Source organism: Rhopilema esculentum, chromosome 19, assembly GCF_057945365.1.
Source record: "Rhopilema esculentum isolate cy_ngs chromosome 19, ASM5794536v1, whole genome shotgun sequence".
Lineage (NCBI taxonomy): Eukaryota > Metazoa > Cnidaria > Scyphozoa > Rhizostomeae > Rhizostomatidae > Rhopilema > Rhopilema esculentum.
Window position 1 is genome coordinate 8,582,596 of NC_142833.1, and position 18,393 is coordinate 8,600,988.

At 35.0% G+C, this 18,393-nt stretch overlaps 3 protein-coding genes across 4 annotated transcripts; 2 read left to right on the top strand and 1 right to left on the bottom strand.

The window, feature by feature from the left end:
• Positions 1 to 90: 90 nt before the first annotated feature.
• LOC148957998 (mitochondrial coenzyme A diphosphatase NUDT8-like) lies at positions 91 to 3,513 on the bottom strand. Of its 2 annotated transcripts, none has more exons than XM_089114045.1 (5): positions 3,329 to 3,513; positions 2,396 to 2,746; positions 1,857 to 1,989; positions 1,637 to 1,717; positions 91 to 1,305 (listed from the first exon to the last, which is right to left on the bottom strand). In XM_089114045.1, exons 2-5 carry the CDS (start codon positions 2,707 to 2,709, stop codon positions 1,063 to 1,065), a joined length of 771 nt encoding a protein of 256 aa, XP_088970171.1. In that variant the 5' UTR covers positions 2,710 to 2,746; positions 3,329 to 3,513; the 3' UTR covers positions 91 to 1,062. The 2 variants fall into 2 exon arrangements, with proteins under 2 accessions (XP_088970171.1, XP_088970172.1); XM_089114046.1 differs by lacking the exon at positions 3,329 to 3,513 and adding an exon at positions 3,090 to 3,236.
• Positions 3,514 to 3,650: 137 nt separating this feature from the next.
• On the top strand, positions 3,651 to 12,014 carry LOC135688426 (cation channel sperm-associated protein 3). Its single transcript, XM_065205269.2, has 9 exons — positions 3,651 to 3,822; positions 4,700 to 4,769; positions 5,832 to 6,141; positions 7,660 to 7,889; positions 8,776 to 8,904; positions 9,399 to 9,464; positions 10,283 to 10,345; positions 10,848 to 11,005; positions 11,434 to 12,014. Exons 1-9 carry the CDS (start codon positions 3,788 to 3,790, stop codon positions 11,534 to 11,536), a joined length of 1,164 nt encoding a protein of 387 aa, XP_065061341.1. The 5' UTR covers positions 3,651 to 3,787; the 3' UTR covers positions 11,537 to 12,014.
• Positions 12,015 to 12,982: 968 nt separating this feature from the next.
• Positions 12,983 to 14,619, top strand: LOC148957999 (uncharacterized). The gene is made up of 2 exons (XM_089114044.1): positions 12,983 to 13,267; positions 13,697 to 14,619. Exons 1-2 carry the CDS (start codon positions 13,254 to 13,256, stop codon positions 14,094 to 14,096), a joined length of 414 nt encoding a protein of 137 aa, XP_088970170.1. The 5' UTR covers positions 12,983 to 13,253; the 3' UTR covers positions 14,097 to 14,619.
• The last annotated feature ends 3,774 nt before the right edge of the window (positions 14,620 to 18,393 follow it).

Consider the following 18,393-nt stretch of genomic DNA (forward strand, 5'->3'; position numbering starts at 1 on the left):
GATAAAGTCCATTTGTAAACAATGCGATCCTTATCCTTTTCTGATCATTAAAACTCAAACCCCTTGGTCGAGGTCATGATATCTTCGTGGACGGTAGCAGCAATTCTCAGTTAAAGAGGTAACGATTTGACGAATTTCGATAAGCAAATATTGCTAGCAGAGTATCTTTTATATCATGAAAAAATAATTTTGAGACGCATATTTTGTGATAACAAGGAAATAAGATTTTCCAAATTTTAGGTTTGAAAAGTTACAAGTTCTTCAAATCCCATTGCTTAAAACGTCATGGCTTTCTAGGCGTCCATCTTTTGAAACCACAACCTGACTAATTTGCACCATCATTGGCCCAATACAAATTTCTCAGATTTTTCCCACGTTTTTTGCCTTGAGCAATAATTCCAAATGCCCCTTGTATGTTTTGAGCAATTAGCTTGTAAATGGGCAGAACATAATAAAAAAGCAACTCATCAGCCAGAAACCCAAGGGTGTACCACCCCCCGGTAGGTACGCCCCTGATTGTCATACTGACTTCATACTAAAGAAGGAAAGAAATAAGAAAACATCAATGTGAAAAAATTCTAAGGGGAGAGTGGGTGGCACTTTTCCTATGTAACAACCAGGGTAGGTGCAAAAATGTTTTTAAAACACATTCCTAAAAATGCAGATGCCCAGACCCAAAAATCACTGTGATTAAAATTCTTAAAAAAATGTGTTGAAAATTTTGTACTGAGTATATAGAGCTGAAAAAAGAAAAGCTTGATTTTGTTGCTTATGATACATCATAGAATACCTATTCTTAACTAAGTGTTTATTGTCACTGCTATTAACAGATGAAAAAAGTTATTCTAATTTGGCTTAGACCATTCCAAGGCTTTTCATGCAAAATCACTTTCGGTTGAGCAGAACATTCCATCTAATCATTATATAAGCACCACACCAGTCATTTTGCATAAATTTATAAGAATATAATTTTCAACCAAAAATAGAGTTTTAAGAATAGAAATTATTTATTCACACTTTTTACTTGTCCTAAAAACATAACCTGTTGCTTTTAGCTTAACATCAGCTTGATTTGACTTTGCAAAAAGAGTTTTGTATATTATTTCGAAGAAAGGTGAATTTACGTTCATAATCGATATGAGTAATCATCGAGAGAAGGGTATCAGTAATGCTTGCAGTAATTCCCCATATATGATACTGTTTTGCCAAAAATACTGGAAGCTTCCATCCATTCCTAAAAATTGTGTATCTGTTATTACCATCCAACAACAAGTCAGCTATAGGAACAGTAAAAGCTTCAGTAACCTGAAACAATGAAAAACACAACATTCTTATGCACTAGGAGAGTGGTAGTTAACAGTGGTTCATATATCATAGTTAACAGTTCAACTTTTATAAAAAAAATTCAGTAGACATATGCATTATGGAATAACTTCCTGTTCTTGGTTACCATTAAAAATTTGTATTTCTAGATTCAAAATACCAATGATATTAAATTCAAACGAATTTTTGACTTATACTAACTGATTTTGTCTAGTCATTATTTTTTAAATGTTCTAAATTGACACAATTCTGCTAAAGAAGGTAAGGAAATGTGCTGTTTTAAATGTGCACAATTAAAGCAAATATCACATACCTCATTGTCACTAAATTTCAGCTTAGAAACATCGATGTCACCAACATACCCAAACACTGCAGTTATATTAATTGTAGCCTTCTAAAAAACACGAATTGAAATTATGATCAAAATTCAAACTAGTTTGAATGCTTTTTGGGTAGCTGAAAAAAATATAGATTCTCGTAATATGTCATCAGAAATAAAATCAAACAAATTTTAATAAAAGCAAGGACCTTACCCGGTTTAAAAATGGTCCTAGTGATGAAAGAATTCTAATGGAATTTCTGTCCAAAGCTAACTCCTCCTCAGCTTCCCTTAAGGCAGCAGCTTCAATTGAAAGATCTTGGTCATTCTTCATCCCTCCTGGAAAACTTAAGGCAAACAATTGATCAAAGATACTGTAATCATTCAACCATCAATAGTTTTTAATATCTTCTTCATAACACATAAGTTAAAAATGCATCAGAGGAACCATGTCTGTTTAAAGAAACAATATTTTAAGCAAACTTCATTTCAAGTCTGATTTTTTTAGAAAGCTGGCTGGCTTTGAGGTGGTGTTTCAGTTGTTCTTCTTGTAAGTCATTATTTATGATATGGCTTTAAAACTCACAAACCATCAAATTTTTGACTAGGAAATTAATGAAGCAAGATCAGGTTATGATCATGAACTAAAACCTACATCTAAAGACTGTACTCTAGATCTGGTCAAGCAAGTACACTAGTATCCAGGCTCTAAATTTTACCTGATCTTAAAGCATATAAGGATATGCCACTGACCTTATTTCACCTCTGTGGTTTGGCAGATGATGCGATCTGACTGTAAAAAGCAGCGATGGTCTTCCTTCAACAATACATATAGGGACAAGAGCACCAGCACATTTTTTGGTAACACGGGCAGATCTTTGAATTCTCTGCAGCGTAGGATCACTTAGTAACATTTTACATTGTTTTTCAAGAGAATCTTTAGCTCCATTTTCGAAGAAACATTGTATCTTGTGATCTACTGATGAAGATGTGCTTAGTCCTCTGATTATAGCAGTTCTTAACAATGAATTTCTAAGGCTGATTCTAATCAGTAAACAATGACACATGCCAACAGACCTAAACACAACGGCTTAGACACAACACCTACGAAAAAGCAGACTAAAATTAGAACAAAAGGTTACATTTTCAAACGAGGTCAAAAAACAGTTCAAAGATAGCTTGCCTAAGAGGATATTTGCAAAATACCATTAAAGACAGGCAAAGACTAATTCGAACTGCATTTAAAAAAAATATTTTAGATTTGTTGCTAGATGTTGCTATTTTAGATATATTTACAGATTACGTATGAAAGGGTGAAAGAGTTGTATCACTTGATCAACTTTTTCTGTTTTTTTAGTTTATTGTATTTTTGATGTTGAAAAATACATGTATTAAGTACAACAATGCATAAATAAAAGCTAGCAATGCCAATTTTTTCAGGACCCACCCATATAAAATCAAAATTCCATGGTGCCAGTCCCTGTCACAAGTCTGCAGCCTCATTTTTCAGAAAAAACATCATCGCATGTGCATTGGAAAAACTCTGCATACTGGCACTAAGGACCTCTCGTTACAAAATGTTGTGTATTTCTACCAATGTGCAAAGTATCACACTTTCTCATGCGAGATTGAAATGAAGTAGCTAACAAGTGTTAACTTGAAAACAATCAATGACAGAGAGATTACCCAGCACAAATTGACAAACAGTCCCATTTGCTAATGCCACAGCTCTGGTGAAATCCTATAGCATTGCTAACAAATGCAATCATCATCGCGGAGTAATATTGTCAAGCGCAGTAAACCTTCCATGCTTACAAGATGTTGATAACTAGAAAACAGCCCGTTTGATATCATGATGTCCGATGGCTTAAAATATATGGTCATTTTTTACCTCATCTTATGGTAACTCATTCTATATCTTATGTCTTCCTGAGCAAATGATTGATTTACTTACTTGGTCCTCTCCTAATCCAACTCGGGTTATGTTTAACTTTATCTTTAGGCCACTTTTTTCAACCTCGAGTTTCCCTGTGATTTGTGCTTGCGTCAGCAAACTATGGCAACTTCAGTTGGAGGAGTTGATGTTTTCTTTCTCAAATGCAAGCCAAGAAGCCAAGCTAATACTAGACTTCAGAATATCGCATTATGCAGTTGGGAGCAGACACGTTTGATCTAAATAGGTACGGAGATCCTTTACTTTGATAATGTAGCAGGTTTTGCCATTAAAATTACTATTATATGACTTTGTATATATACTTCCACATCGTACATTTTTTTCGAAATCAAATTTTCGTTAAAATTTGTATATGTTTTCCGAGGGTTATCATAATCATTTGTTTCCAATTAATAAACCCGTATGTTCCCATTATTTTCAAACAACATTGCCTGCACTAATTCTATCCTTCCTTAGTGTACCCTGAGTGATGAGCAACATACTTGAATCAAACAAGACTCTGGGTTTTTCTTCTGGTTTCCAGGTACCTGAGCTTTCTGGCCCCTAACCTGTTTTCCATTTATTGCCCTTTCTGTTGAGGGCTCTGTGCAGTGGGCTGGAACCAGGTAAGCATCTGCCTAGAGTGGCGAGAGGAAACAGTGTTTTCCACTACACCACAGGTACCCCACAGGTATTTTGACTGACACTAAGATTGATTCCTAAGAATTGATTAGATTGATAATAAATAAATATTTCGAAATACATTCTGATCATTAACAATACTTCTGGTGGCAGAAGATATCTCTCTCATCAGCAAGTTACAGAGGATTGCAGGAAAATGTAGCTAAAGCTAGGGCATTAAAATTTGATCGAGAATTGGTCTCAAAGAGACTTTAAAAGTTTAAAAGGAGGACTTGAGACTGACTGGGACAAAATAATATCGGTTTGCAAAAAGCAAAGGTAAGAGTCATTCAATTTCTTGTAAAATGGGCTCCCTCTTACCGGGGACGGTTTTCGACGAGCTTATTACAACGAGGTTTCAAGCTGCTTAATTACATTTTTCTACAAACTATGACTTCATGTTAAGATCTCTTATTAATCAAATTGAAAATTTTCCCTCGCAGAGCATTGATTGATAAGAAGAAAAAAAGATGGGATTTCACAATTCACCGCCATGTTCGCCAAATAACGACGGTAGACCATTTGGTATTTTAACGCGACTAGCCTCATCTCTCATTTTAACGCGACAGACAGGGACGGATTTAAGCAACAATCATTGGGGGGATGTTAGATACTAATAGAATCTTGGTGCCATCACACCCTTCAGGTTGATGTAAAATGACGGAAGCGCTCATTTTCAAAATTTGATTTTTAACTTTACGGTAAAGAAAATAAGAAGATAAATAATGTAAAATCTTGGCGTTATTCTGTTACTACTGACTACCAAAAAATGATTTTTACCGAATGACAGCAAAGTTTAACTAAGAGCACAGAAATATTGGAGGGATATCACACCCTCTTAACCCACCGCTAAATCCGTCCCTGCTGACAGATATGATGATGATGATGATGATGATGACGATGACTTTTTATTCGGTTTTAGCCCCCCCTCCCCCCACTTTTCCTTGACCCTCAATTCTTCAATCAGCTACTCCTTGCTTAATTAGCCTGGCAGAAAATGCGGAAAATCTGGAAAACATAAAACGGTTGGAAAACGTGGAAAAATTCGACATTTTACTTTGCCTTTCTAGAACTCAAAACAATGCTAAATTAAAAACAAAGTACCCTTCCAAAAATAAAAAGTTTTTCGAGCCCACATTTCTCAATGATTGAGATTTCTAAATTTTTGACGTTTTTATGATTTTATTGCTTTTATCCACCATTTGTTTATGCGACTATTAGTTTATCTGAAACTAACTTTTTTGAATCAACGGACTGAAATGGTAGCTTATCCCTGGTTTCCATTTTTGTCTTTAATCTTACTGTGTGCTTTGTTTCAGTTATTTCATAAGTAAAGGTTTAAATTAGCGTAAGTCAGCACAGACATTACGAAAGAATTTTGAACGGTTTTGGGAGAAGGTGGCACCAAATTTTCTTTGAGCATTCTGGTCTATGTATCTGATCTTTAGGTTGCCTTCCATATGCATGTACCATAATCTTATACCAGTTCTAATTCCTTTAGATAATATTATATTATGATAATCTAGCATGAATAACAAACTTCACTTTAAGCATTGTGTATTTTTGACATTTCAGATGCCAATATTCAATGCATTTGTGATGCTGGTTATTCTGATCAATTCGCTAGTTGTTGGCTTAGAAACCATTGAGAATCTTAAGAAAAACAATGCAGATGCATTCTTCACTCTAAACACAATATTCCTTGTGATTTATACGATCGAATTTGCCCTTAAAGTCTACGCGGAACCAAAAAACTACTGGAAGAGTAGTTACAACATATTCGATTTCGCTGTGCTGGCTCTTTCGTATGTCCAAGTACTCCTTGACAATTTGAGAGTGTTGGAAGTTGATGAAGGCTCATTGAAAATACTTCGGCTTCTTCGAGGTAAAAGATGTTTTTATCATCAAGGATAGCAAAGATTGAAATTATTTTATTCAATTTGAAAAGAGAAAACTGTTTGAAAATGTTTCTTAGCTGTTTTTCAAAGTGTTAGGCTATGATCTTAATATTTGGTAATAGCTGGAAACTCCGCCCTAAAACCAAGCACAAGCTGACATAACTGTAACATTTTTCGCACATTAGGTATTTCTCAGGCTTATAGAATGAAATGGTTAAGCTTTATCGAGCTTTACAAATACTCGTAACAAATGTTCACAAAATGGTTGAATTGGCCCATACAAGGGAACCTTGTCCCTAAGTAAAAGAAACCAACAGAAATGTTTAAAGCGAGTGATCTTTATGCTCCAGAAATTGATTAAAATCCTATAAGTTTCATACCTTTTTTACTCTAATATTCCCGCTTCTCTTTTATTCCCGCCTCTCTAGTAATCCCGCTTGCAATTCATAGATTGTAAGAATAGTCCCGCCTCCCCAGTAATCCCGCATGCGGGATTGAAACATTTAATTTGCATTTGCTATTCTTTACACACTCTGTATGGGTTGAAAATCAATGATTGAAACTTATGCTTGGAGTGAATGGGTTAAATCACACGATAATGTCATAGACGGGAGAGGGCAGAGAGCTGCCTTGTTTTGCAAGTTTATCAAACATCCAAGTCTCGCAGCATAAAAAGACGTTTGATTCTTTGACTTCGTACTACTGTCTATAAAGCACAATATCTGCTCTGTCTTGTCTGTGAAAATAAATATCCCCCCCCCCCCATTTAATTTTAATCTTCCCATACATGTTGAAATTGCATATTTTTTCTCTGATTTGCCACAATCACGTTTAAGAGACTTTTTTGTTGAAACGGTATCCTCAAACTAGACTTCAAGGCATTGAAAAAATAATCCCGCCTCTCCAATATACCCGCCTCTCTAATAATCCCGCCTTTTTTTGTTGGGTTGAAATGCTAATCCCGCAGCGGGAATATTAGAGTAAATACGGTATTTACTTTTAAAAGGGTGGACTGAAGGATAGAAGTAGGAATAAGAATAGAGATAGATGCAAGAATTTTTATTAGCAGGTATCTTAGGAATGATTTTGCTCGATTTATTTAGGAAGGAATTTTGTGAGGTTTGTAAGAAATAGGAAGCAAGCACATAATACATCAAATTATCAGCTCGCCATTTTTGAGTTGCTTTTGGATAATAGTGCCCCTGTCAATTCTCCTTCAGTAAATAACTTTAGCAAAAAGATCTTATTCTACATAATAAGATGTAAAGGACAGAACTTTTTCTAACTTTCCTTAATGATTATGCAGGTAGCTGGAATGTATCCAAGCGAATATTACATACAGTTCGTAGTAATTATTTTACTATTTCATGACAATGTGTTTTCCATATTTTACCTTTCTTCACCTTTCATATAAGCAAACAATACATTTTATCTAGATTTCATTTTCGAATATAATCTTGAGTGGTAAGGTTTTGTATACTGAATAGTAATGCCTTTTCTTTTAGTCGCAAGAACGCTGCGGACAATCTCCTTCGTTGAGGGGTTGCAAGTGCTTGTAAACGCATTGATAGTCACAATCCGCAAATCAGTCGTCAATGTTGTTGTATTACTGGTTTTGCTTATGATATTCTTCGGCGTTGTTGGTTATTATATATTTGGCTATGACGAGACTGGTGACAAGGAGAGGTGGGGAAGCCTAAGTGATGCCATGCTTACTTTGTTCACATTTGTGACGGTAAGATGACATTTTGTGAAGTTCTTAGACTAGCTGAGCTAGACGCTCCTCCGCTTTTCCGCTCCTCAGCTTCTCCGCTCCTCTCTTCCATTTCCACACTTGGATATATGTAGCTCTGGTTCCCAGGGTACATATTATTATAAGAAAGTGTATTAATGAAATAATAAAACTAATGTAAGGTTAGGGTTATTGGATCTCATTATGTTCTAAATTACTTTGATGATTTGTATTCCAATACGATTGACAAAGCATTTTGTTGCTTAGGGAAATTAAAATTGCAATTAGGAGATAAATTTTGTTATCCGAAACCAAGTACAAAGATGCTTTAACGTCAAATTGGCAACATCTAATGCATGCATGCAGTTCCTTTGATAAGTTTTTCTCAAGATTCCTACTCTTTAAAATTTGTTCATTCCTTGTTTTCTAACCTTTAATCTGGCTATCTATTTAAAAGGCAACGTATAATCGTAGCTAGCTTACTTGAATCCCGTTATGTCGAACACAGTGCAACTTGAACTTTCTTTAAGTCAGACTGATTTTCGATTCCCGCTGGCAGGGTCGTCGCTGCGGTAGGTGGCGGGAGGCTGACACTCCCCGAAAAAAAATTTGTTTTAAAATCGAAGTGTTTTTTGCGACTCAAGGGTGCTTCGTCGGCAAATTTTCAGACTTGTCAGCAGATATATGATAGCTAATCAACTTTGTGGAAAGATGGGATCTAAGCACCCCTTTTAACACAATGGCTAGCGACGGCCCTGCCCACTGGATTATCTTGCTTTATTCAAGTCAAAATTCGTACCCCGGATGAGTCGGATATTCGCTTAGTCAGATTGATTCCTTTTTTCTTGAAGGTGCGATTTAACAAGATTTAAATGCATTTATTCTTAAGGCTGATGGTTGGACACAAATTCAGAAGCGACTTGATGCAAAGTTTTCGTACAGCCAATGGTTCACTGTCATCTTTATCTTCTTGGGTCACTTCATTTTCACAAATTTATTCATTGGAATAATCATAATGGTGACGATGTTTATATATTGGCCTCTTTTGCAATCTCACCTCGTTATATTTCCTGCAGTTTGTAAGCTACTTTCTGGCATATTTAAAGATATTTGAAGTAAAAAACATGATCGAAATATTAAAAAAGATTATCGGTGCGCCTTTCTTCATTGAAGTCAATGCTAGATTTCAGTATGCCCTGCATCGTATGCAAGTGTTTCTTTGCTTTTCATATAGACTTTCCAATACAATCTGAACTAAACAAATTCTTGTCACTTCAAACCGAAACTAAAATTTTTGTTCCTTTAAGCATTTTTTGCTGCTTTTACTAGTTTTTTGACGTATTCACACTGCTACAGATATTTTCAATTTTACAAATTGCAGATTTTATCTAGTAAGATATTAAAGTTTAAAGATGATTTCACTTTTATCATTAGATCAACAATAATTTTAAATTTGCTCAACTTCCTAATTTTTAGTAGCCCTTTATTGTTTAAACGCGAGATCTGTTTTAGAATATTCATGAATCCACAGAGAGGTATAATGCAACACGAAAGCAGGAAAAAGAAGCAATTTTGCAGGTAGGAAAAGTATATTCTGCAAGAGCGTGTCGACAAATTGCAAGTGGAGATTAACCAAATGTTACCAAACAACAATTGATGAGAAGTCAAGGAGACGCTTTTAGGGGTACTTCAGGGCTATGACTTTTAGGCTATTGTTTCGATTTGAAAATCTTACTTGTAAATCATTAGTGTTATCCGTTTTTGCAATGTTCATTTGATTTTGAATTGAAAATGATGTTTTATGAATTAAGGAATATTTACTGCAATATTTCTTTTGCAGAGTGCTTGATTTACTGTAGACAAAGCTGTACAAACCTTAAGCGTTAAAACCTTGAGTAGCAACTAAAAATCTTTATAATCGACACATCAAACAAAAATTTTGAATCTAAAATATTTATCTAGTTCTTCTAGCTCAGTGGTTTAGCTTGACTTTTCAGACCAGTGGGGTTGAGGGTCATCAAGAGTGAAATTTATCGATAAAGACATAGATGTAGAACAAATAAGGTGTTTTTTTTCACTAACCGACCAACCAAGGATTTTGTGGGCAAACTGAAGATTTACTGACCAATTCATAAATCACTAGGGAGTGTCACACCCTCTACCCTCCCTCCACTAGGTACGCCCCTGATCTAAATACTAGAAGCAAAATTTAGAAAATGTTCCCAAAACTTTAAACATTTCAAAGCAATCCAAATAACTGTCAACTTGAAGGCAATTGTGCAGTTAAATAAATATTGTTTATTTTGATGCCATAAATATATCGAAATCTGCTTTTGAAAATCTTAGAATCTTAAAGCCAGTCTCTATCACTTGGTATTAAATTCTCATTGTTTCAGCTGAAAAAAGATTACCTTTACAAGCGTCAAAGAGAAGATGTAAAGCACATGTTAGAAAAACAGGTATGTATGAATGCGGATTTATAATGCAAATCAGCGCAATTTAAAAAGGTAAAGAGTGTCTCTGAAAGCTCACAAAGCTGTAAATTGATCAATCATGCTTATAAAATAATCAGGGCAATTAGGTTGCAGGTTGAGAAGCAGATGTTTTCAGTAGAAAAGTATTAAAACATTTTTTATGTTGAAGTAATTATGCAATAACCTAAATAAATTTATCTTGATAGCAGTATGCAAATGCTGTACGATGGGAAGAAATAATTGATAGATAGCTCTAAATTTTTGATCATGTAATGTCAGGTCGCTTTGAAACATTAAATATCAAAAGAGTTGCACCTAGGAATGATGTTGTACGAAAGCCTGAAGGATAATTAGTAGGTTGATAATTCAGTTTTTGGCTATCCACTTTCCATTACATGAAATTCTAGTTGAAAAATAAAACTTAGGAGTGGTTAGTAATGAGGCTGCTATTCATCATGCTTTCAATTTTGCCTATTTTTTATTCTAGAAAAACAGCAAGTATGCAAACTTTGCAGAAATGACGCAGCATTTCAGACGTACCCTTAGTCATGATGATTACGTCATAATGACAGATGTTGCCTGTAATTTGACTTGGCTGGAAACGTACATAGACTCACTTGATCATCTCGACATGTACTCATACAGGTAAATGGTGAAAGAAGTGTATTTGAATTGAATTAAATTCAACAAACAATCCCGTTTATAGATGAAATACGATTACTATGACAAATAGATATCATATGATCAGAGCAAGTTCCTAAAAGAATAGAGGCAATGCTGGCATTGGTATCAGCATTTTCTTCACACTCTAAATACTGCTTGCTTAGCACTCTGAGTTATACTCGCCAACATTCAAATTCAAATCTTTAATCAAGCATAATTCTTACCCTATAATTTGGCAATCTTTGATAATAACTGTTTGATTCTAAAGTGGTTAGTCTTTTTGATGAAGTTGCAGTCGCTACACAAAAAACTTATGTAGAAAAACAATATTTAACAAAGAGATTTCTACCCATAATATTTAAATCAAGGACTTTTCTCTCGGACTAGCCTTTCTACTTTTTATTATACAGATGCCAACAAGCCCATTTCAACATGACAAATGTAATTGCAGAGCTGCTTGAAAGAAAGATAAAGAAAAAGGACCCACTGAGCCTCTTCAAAAGGAAGCTTTAATAGAAAATTTAAACAGCCATGTAAGTTTTGGTGCAACAGCTCTTTCACTGATAAAAGCACAGCAGCTTTTCATTTTTTCAAATCATTTCTCCAACCCGATGTAGACAGTCCCACCTTTTCGTTGCCACTAAATCTTGGCTTCTTGAGTGTCGTCTCTTGCTATATTTTGAAGCTGTTTCAATAAAAATTAGAAGGTTCTAGAATCACCTTGTCCTTAGTTGTGAAGAAATGTGAATCGTCTTCACCAACGTGTCTCTCTTTTGGTGTTAATTATTTTGTAGAAAAGACAGTATTTATGTGAGTCCAAATAATGTTTATTCCTCCGGAAAATTCCATTACGTTCGAATCAGCTGACATAAGGAAAATTCTTTAAAATAAAAAAGAATCTACGATTCACTTTAGGCCATAATCGAAAACGTCCTAAAATAAGAAATCGGTTATCCTCTCAATTTATCCGTTGTTTCTTCCCCTAACAGTTTGCTGGTACAATTTTAGGAAACATTTCTCAATTATCAATCTAAATTAAATTAACTTTTTCCTAAATTATTCACGAGCTACTAAATTACTCATAAAATGTCAACGAATTGTTATAAATTTGAATCTAAAGGTTTCTAGCAGTTGGATTTCTCAAATAGTTTGACATTACCTGCTAGAGTTATATTAGAAAAGAAGCACAGTTTTCTTAAGCATTGCTATAAAGTTTTTTCTCAGAATCTGTGTTGCTTCCTTTGTTGCAAAGTTATCCGCGTCTTTCTAGACTAATTTTCGGTATTTAGATATGTTTTCATCCTTGTCATTTGCTATAAGCTGCACAGACATTTGTTACGTTGATGACTTTATTGTCATTGAATCTGCAATTACCTACGACAGACCCTACGTCATAATAATTTAGCCAATCTAGAAGCAGGAGCTACTTTCTATGTCATTGATCTTTGCAGCATTAATTATATGCAACAAGCATCGACAAAAATCTTTGTAACAAACGGTCTTTGAGAAAGAAAGGCAAATTGTTGCCATGGTATCAGTCATGCATTGAATCACGCATCAGGAAACGATTATTAACCTGCAAAAATGACATTGGTTGAAATTCACCGCGTCTGCTGCTAGTCGCGTGTCACGACCTTTCGAAAAGCTGTCACTTCAAAACTATTGCTCATCAGAAGCTAAAATTTTCTTTTGGCTCCTGCTTCTGTGAAGAGCAGATGCATTTTTCTGACGTTTTTCTTTGACTATTCAGTTTGTTTCGATTTTCAAAGAGAATGTTAATTTTGTTTTACAGTAATGATCACATAAGCGACTATTTACCTTTAATCTCATTATGTTCTTGACAAAGCAAATGCATCTGTATTTGCTTGTCATCTAATGGCAAGAAAGGCATGTATTTTGGAAAACATGGATCTTTTAGATAAGCAAATTGTTTACTTTAAGCAGAAAGCCTTGCACGCAGGAAGCAAGAAGACCAAATTGTTTACTTTTAGCTGAAAGCCTTGCACAGAGGTAGGCAAAAAACCAAGGCCATTGCCATCAGTGTAATTTTCTTCTAAAGCTGCGGAGTTTTAAATTCAATCTTGGCTTGAGATTACTGTGGCAAATCTTTCTGAAACAGGACATTGTCATGTCCCTGCTTACTGGGTATGGACTTATTATATTGCCGGACCTTGGTATTGTACTACATTGCGTGGATATAATTTGATTGCTGCTTTGGTGTTAGAAGAATATGTCTGCGAATTGGTATGATATAAACATAATCATATTCTTGACCATCGACTCGATTGTTGCCCTCCTGACCTCGATCTTCAATGGAACATTCATTGTAACTTTGTTAAAAACACCTTCCTTGCACACACCTTCACATATGATTTTTGGTGCTATGAGCATGTGCGATTTCCTTGTTGGCATTTGTGGACACCCTCTATGGCTAGAAGATTATGGGAGAAGACTCAACAGCATTGACAAGAGCCCAACAAACAAATACAAACGATATGTATTGGCGTTTTTAGTGGTGTCCTCTCTTCTATATATGACTTGCATTAGCATAGACAGATACATTGCTGTCGTCCACCCATTTTGGTTCCATGAACATGCTACATGCAAAACACACATTTTTGCCTCTGTTTTGGTTTTGTTTGCCACTATTCCAATAGTTGTTGTCCATTTTAGTGTTAATGTTCCAAGCACAAGTTTACTAATGTTGGTTTTGCTGCCCGTTTTGTACTGCAACTGGAAAGTTTTTAAAGTAATTAGAAGGCAAAGCAAACAAATAGCTCAGATTGAGAGAGCACCTAACATGACTGAGAGACAGCAAAAGCAAAGAAAAGAAAATAAAGACAAGGCATATGTGATGTTGGTCGTTGTAATTGCCTTCTGTGTTTCATATGCTCCAACAGTCGTGAACAACATTTTGGTATCAGCAGATTTCTACAAGGATGTGAAAGAGTTTGTTGACCCTTGGGCAGAGTGTTTCATATTTGCAAATAGTCTTGTAAACCCGTTGATATACTACGCAAGAATGAAAGCATTTCGCAAAGCAGCTAAAGACTTATTTCATCGCGAGGTATAATTTCCATAAGAGTTTTGCCACATTTTTGTATTTCCAATGTTGCGAGATGACTTGAGGGTCTTGTGAATATGAGGCTAGTAGCAAAAAATGCATGTTAAATAAATGTCAAAAATCAAGGGTATAATGAAAGAATATCTTGGAGCCTTTCCTTGTGCAAAACACCACATTAATTTCTCAATCAAACCTCTGCCGTCTCGAAACTAATACCGCGATTTGCTTTGAATAAAAGTTCTAGTCTTAATATCAGTAAAAATATTCAAAGAAGTTATAAAATTCGATAAGGCTATTATAACCTACACGGTTAACGATCATCTGTATCCTGTTTTTATCAAATTTGTTTTGATTGCCTCTGTTAATGCTTTTAGTGACTGCTTTTTATTGAAAAATTATTTTCATTTATGATATTACTTTTAAGTGAGATATTACCTGCTGTTGATTGAACTGAATTACTTTAAATATTTAACAGAATGCCATTAAAATTTTTCCTTTTTGTGTCCACGTTTTGATTTTTTCATACTTAAATGTTGCCCAATATTCATTTCTGTAGACTGAATAATACTGTTTGCCTAAAAGTTTTTTCTTCTTTATCTGCTTTATTTTAAACCTTGTTTGGTCTTAATATCTATTAGTTCGAAATATTGTGGGATATATCGACAAAAATAAGCCCGACAATATGTGGAGTACTTTCGAGTCTAAAGACTTGGATAGCAGTGACAAGCAAAAGGAAAGGGTCGGGCTGACAATATTTACAAGTAAATTGACAAAAGATGCGTTTTTGCAACATGGAATGGAGATGATTGTTAGAGGCTATATTCATGACGCCTATATCGGTAAACATACGTTTTATAAAAAAGGCATTTTATTAAAACTAAGTTCCGGGAATAAGAAACTCATGGTACTGACTCAAAAGTGTTAAGCGACTGGGAGGGAAAGAGTTGAATTAAGATTCAATGTTGTTTGTTTGTGGATAATGCACCTAAACTTGTCATTTCTAGACTGTCGTTTACATACAACAAAAGAACATTGTAATGATTTGCCTCACCGTTTGATTGTCAGCCAAAATTTATAAAAGTTCATTAAGAAGGTTGAGAAGTACTCTGTTTTGAAAAGAAACACTAATCGGTTCAGGGAAATAAAGGAAACATGATTACCAAGCAAAATAAATAGGCAAGAGTTTTCAAAGGTTTTAAATGGTGTTTCTTTTGCAAACATAAAGTATGAACTTGTGCAAAAGAGTGATGAAACAGGGCTTGACGAAAACAAAGAATCGTTAAAGTTGAATAAGTTAGGTTTTCTACTCGTTGACATAATTTTCATTAAAATTAATGTCTGACCAGCAAGAGGTGTTTACATTAGATAATAAAAGTGCCTGCTAGATTTATTAGCTCTTTCTTTACATGTTCCTTGTTTAAATCTGGAAACCAAGGCAACCGAGATAGGAGAAAAATCTAAGGAAGGATGATGCTGCCTTGAAAGGAAGATAAAAATCAAAGCTTTGCAAGGCAAATTATTTTCTTTGCTATTCAGCAAGGTTTTGAAAAAGCCAGTGGTTTTTAGAACACTAAAGAATTACTCCTAGGATCCATAGCTCGGTGAACAAAGTCTTCTATATCATACTAAGTAAGAGTTGGGGGGGGGAGGGGGGGGGCGATTGCCCTCCTAGTCCTAGTTAGTTTCGCTTTTTAACTATAGACTAATGTTCTCCTCTTTCCATGAACAATAGCAAATTTGTGAGACAGTCCCATTTTCTGTTGCAACTAAATTGCATCTTTCTACAACTGCTTCTTGAGCGTCGTCTCTTGCTATATTTTGAGAGGTGTCAATAAAAGTTGGGAGGCAGTATTCTTGCCAGGCCAAATAATGTTTTCCCCTCTAGAAAATTTATTCACGTTCACAATTGAAAAATTCTTTGAGAATATAAAAAATCTATGATTCACCATAGAATACACTCAAAAGCCTCCTACAATACGATGTTAAACTAAAATATTGGCAGCTAGGGTTAAGCTAGAAAAGAAATCAGTATTTCCCTGTTGATTTTATTGATTGCTTCTTCACCAAAAAATTTGCTAGCACGATTATAAAAAAAATTCTAAATATTCTAAGACAACTTAAATTTTTTCAAAGCTATTTACAACCTACTAAATTACCAACGAGATTTCGTCAAACTTTCAAAAGTGACAGGCTACTGTTATTTACTGTAATATTTAAGGTAGACTTATGTTTAGTTTACTAAGCAAAATACTACATCAGAATAGCGAATTACTTTAAAAAGCGATTATTATAGGTCAGTCACTTGACTAAAGTCTAACTAAACACGAGGGTACCATACATTACTAATAGCTTGATTTTCTCAAATAGTCTGAAACTTTCTACTAGAGGTACATTGATAAAAAGCATCATTTTCTCAGGCATTGCTTCTAGTAGGCATTGCTATAAAGATTTTTCCTTTGTTGCAAAGTTTTGCTTGCCTTTCTCTGGACTTATTTTTGGTATTAAGAGAATTTTCCCTACTTGTCATTTGCTATAAGCTGCAAAGACATTTATTATGTTGATGACTTTTTTGTCATTGTATCTACAATTCCTTTTAGCAGAACCTACGTCATAAAGATCTAACCTACCTAGAAGCAGGAGCCACTTTTAGTGGTTTTGATCTTTGTAACATACTTTTTATGCAACGAGCACCGACACAAATCATTTTAACAATCGGTCCTTGAGAAAGAGAGGGTGTAAAGAGGCAAACTGATATCAGTAACGAATTGAATATTGCATCAGAGAATGCTTATCTACCCACAAAAATTGCATTGGTTGGACTTCCCAGCATGTGTCATTAGCCGGATGTAGCAACATTTCAAGTAGCTGTGTTTCACTATCAAGCTACTATTTGTCATATATTAAATTTTCGTTTCATAGCTTCTCTGAAAAGCAGATGCAATTTTCTGTCTTTTTTGACAGTTCAGTTTGCTCCTATTTTCAAAGAAAACGTCTACTTTTATTTTAGAGTATTGATCCTATGAGCGACTATTTACCTTTAATCGTATCATGTTTTTGCAAAAGCAGATGCAGCTGTATTTGCTTGTATATGATTGTTATATCGAATGGCAAGAAAGTCTTTGCTTTTGGATAACGTGTATCTTTTAGAAAAGAAAACTGTTTACTTTTAGCAGAAAGGCCTTGCACGCATGCAGCCATAAGACCAAGACTCTTGATATCATGAGTAATTTTCTTCTTGCACTTCAGAGTTTTCAAATTTAATTTCGGTTTGAGTTTTCTGAGGCAAATCTTTTTAATCCGGTCGTCATTGTCAACAGCTATTGTCCCTGCTTATTGGTTAAGGAATATTTATAATACCGGACCTTGGTAGTATATTGCTTCGCGTGGATATCATTTGATTATTTCATGCTGCTCTGGTGCTAGAAAAATATGTCTTTGGCGAGCTGGTATGATATAAACATAATCATATTCTTGACCATCGACTCGATTGTTGCCCTCCTGACATCGATCTTCAATGGAGCATTCATTGTAACTTTGTTAAAAACACCTTCCTTGCACACACCTTCACATATGATTTTTGGTGCTATGAGCATGTGCGATTTCCTTGTGGGCATTTGTGGACACCCTCTATGGCTAGAAGATTATGGGAAAAGACTCAACAGCATCGACAAAATCCCAACAGACAAATACAAACGATATGTGATGGCGTTTTTAGTGATGTCCTCTCTTCTATATATGACTTGCATTAGCATAGACAGATACATTGCTGTCGTCCACCCATTTTGGTTCCATGAACATGCTACATGCAAAACACACATTTTTGCTTCTGTTTTGGTTTTGTTTGCCACAATTCCAATAGTTGTTGTCCATTTTAGTGTTAATGTTCCAAATACAAGTATCATGTTGGTTTTGCTGCCCGTTTTGTACTGCAACTGGAAAGTTTTTAGTGTAATTAGAAGGCAAAGCAAACAAATAGCTCAGATTGAGAGAGCACCTAACATTACTGAGAGACAGCAAAAGCAAAGAAAAGAAAATAAAGACAAGGCATATGTGATGTTAGTCGTTGTAATTGCTTTCTGTGTTTCATGTGCTCCGATAGTCTTGAACAACATTTTGGTATCAGCAGATTTCTACAAGGATGTGAAAGAGTTTGTTGATCCTTGGGCAGAGTGTTTCATATTTGCAAATAGTCTTGTAAACCCGTTGATATACTACGCAAGAATGAAAGCATTTCGCAAAGCAGCTAAAGACTTATTTCATCGCGAGGTATAGTTTCAATACGAGTCTTGTCACATTTTTGAAATGT

Coding starts and splice junctions, on each gene's coding strand:
- LOC135688426 (XM_065205269.2), top strand. CDS start 3,788: ATGCAGTTGGGAGCAGACACGTTTGATCTAAATAG. Junction 3,823..4,699: donor GACACGTTTGATCTAAATAG/GTACGGAGATCC, acceptor TTTCCCTCGCAG/AGCATTGATTGATAAGAAGA. Junction 11,006..11,433: donor CTCGACATGTACTCATACAG/GTAAATGGTGAA, acceptor TTTATTATACAG/ATGCCAACAAGCCCATTTCA.
- LOC148957998 (XM_089114045.1), bottom strand. CDS start 2,709: ATGTGTCATTGTTTACTGATTAGAATCAGCCTTAGAAATTCATTGTTA. Junction 1,990..2,395: donor AACCACAGAGGTGAAATAAG/GTCAGTGGCATA, acceptor GTTTGCCTTAAG/TTTTCCAGGAGGGATGAAGA. Junction 1,718..1,856: donor TAGGACCATTTTTAAACCGG/GTAAGGTCCTTG, acceptor CGTGTTTTTTAG/AAGGCTACAATTAATATAAC.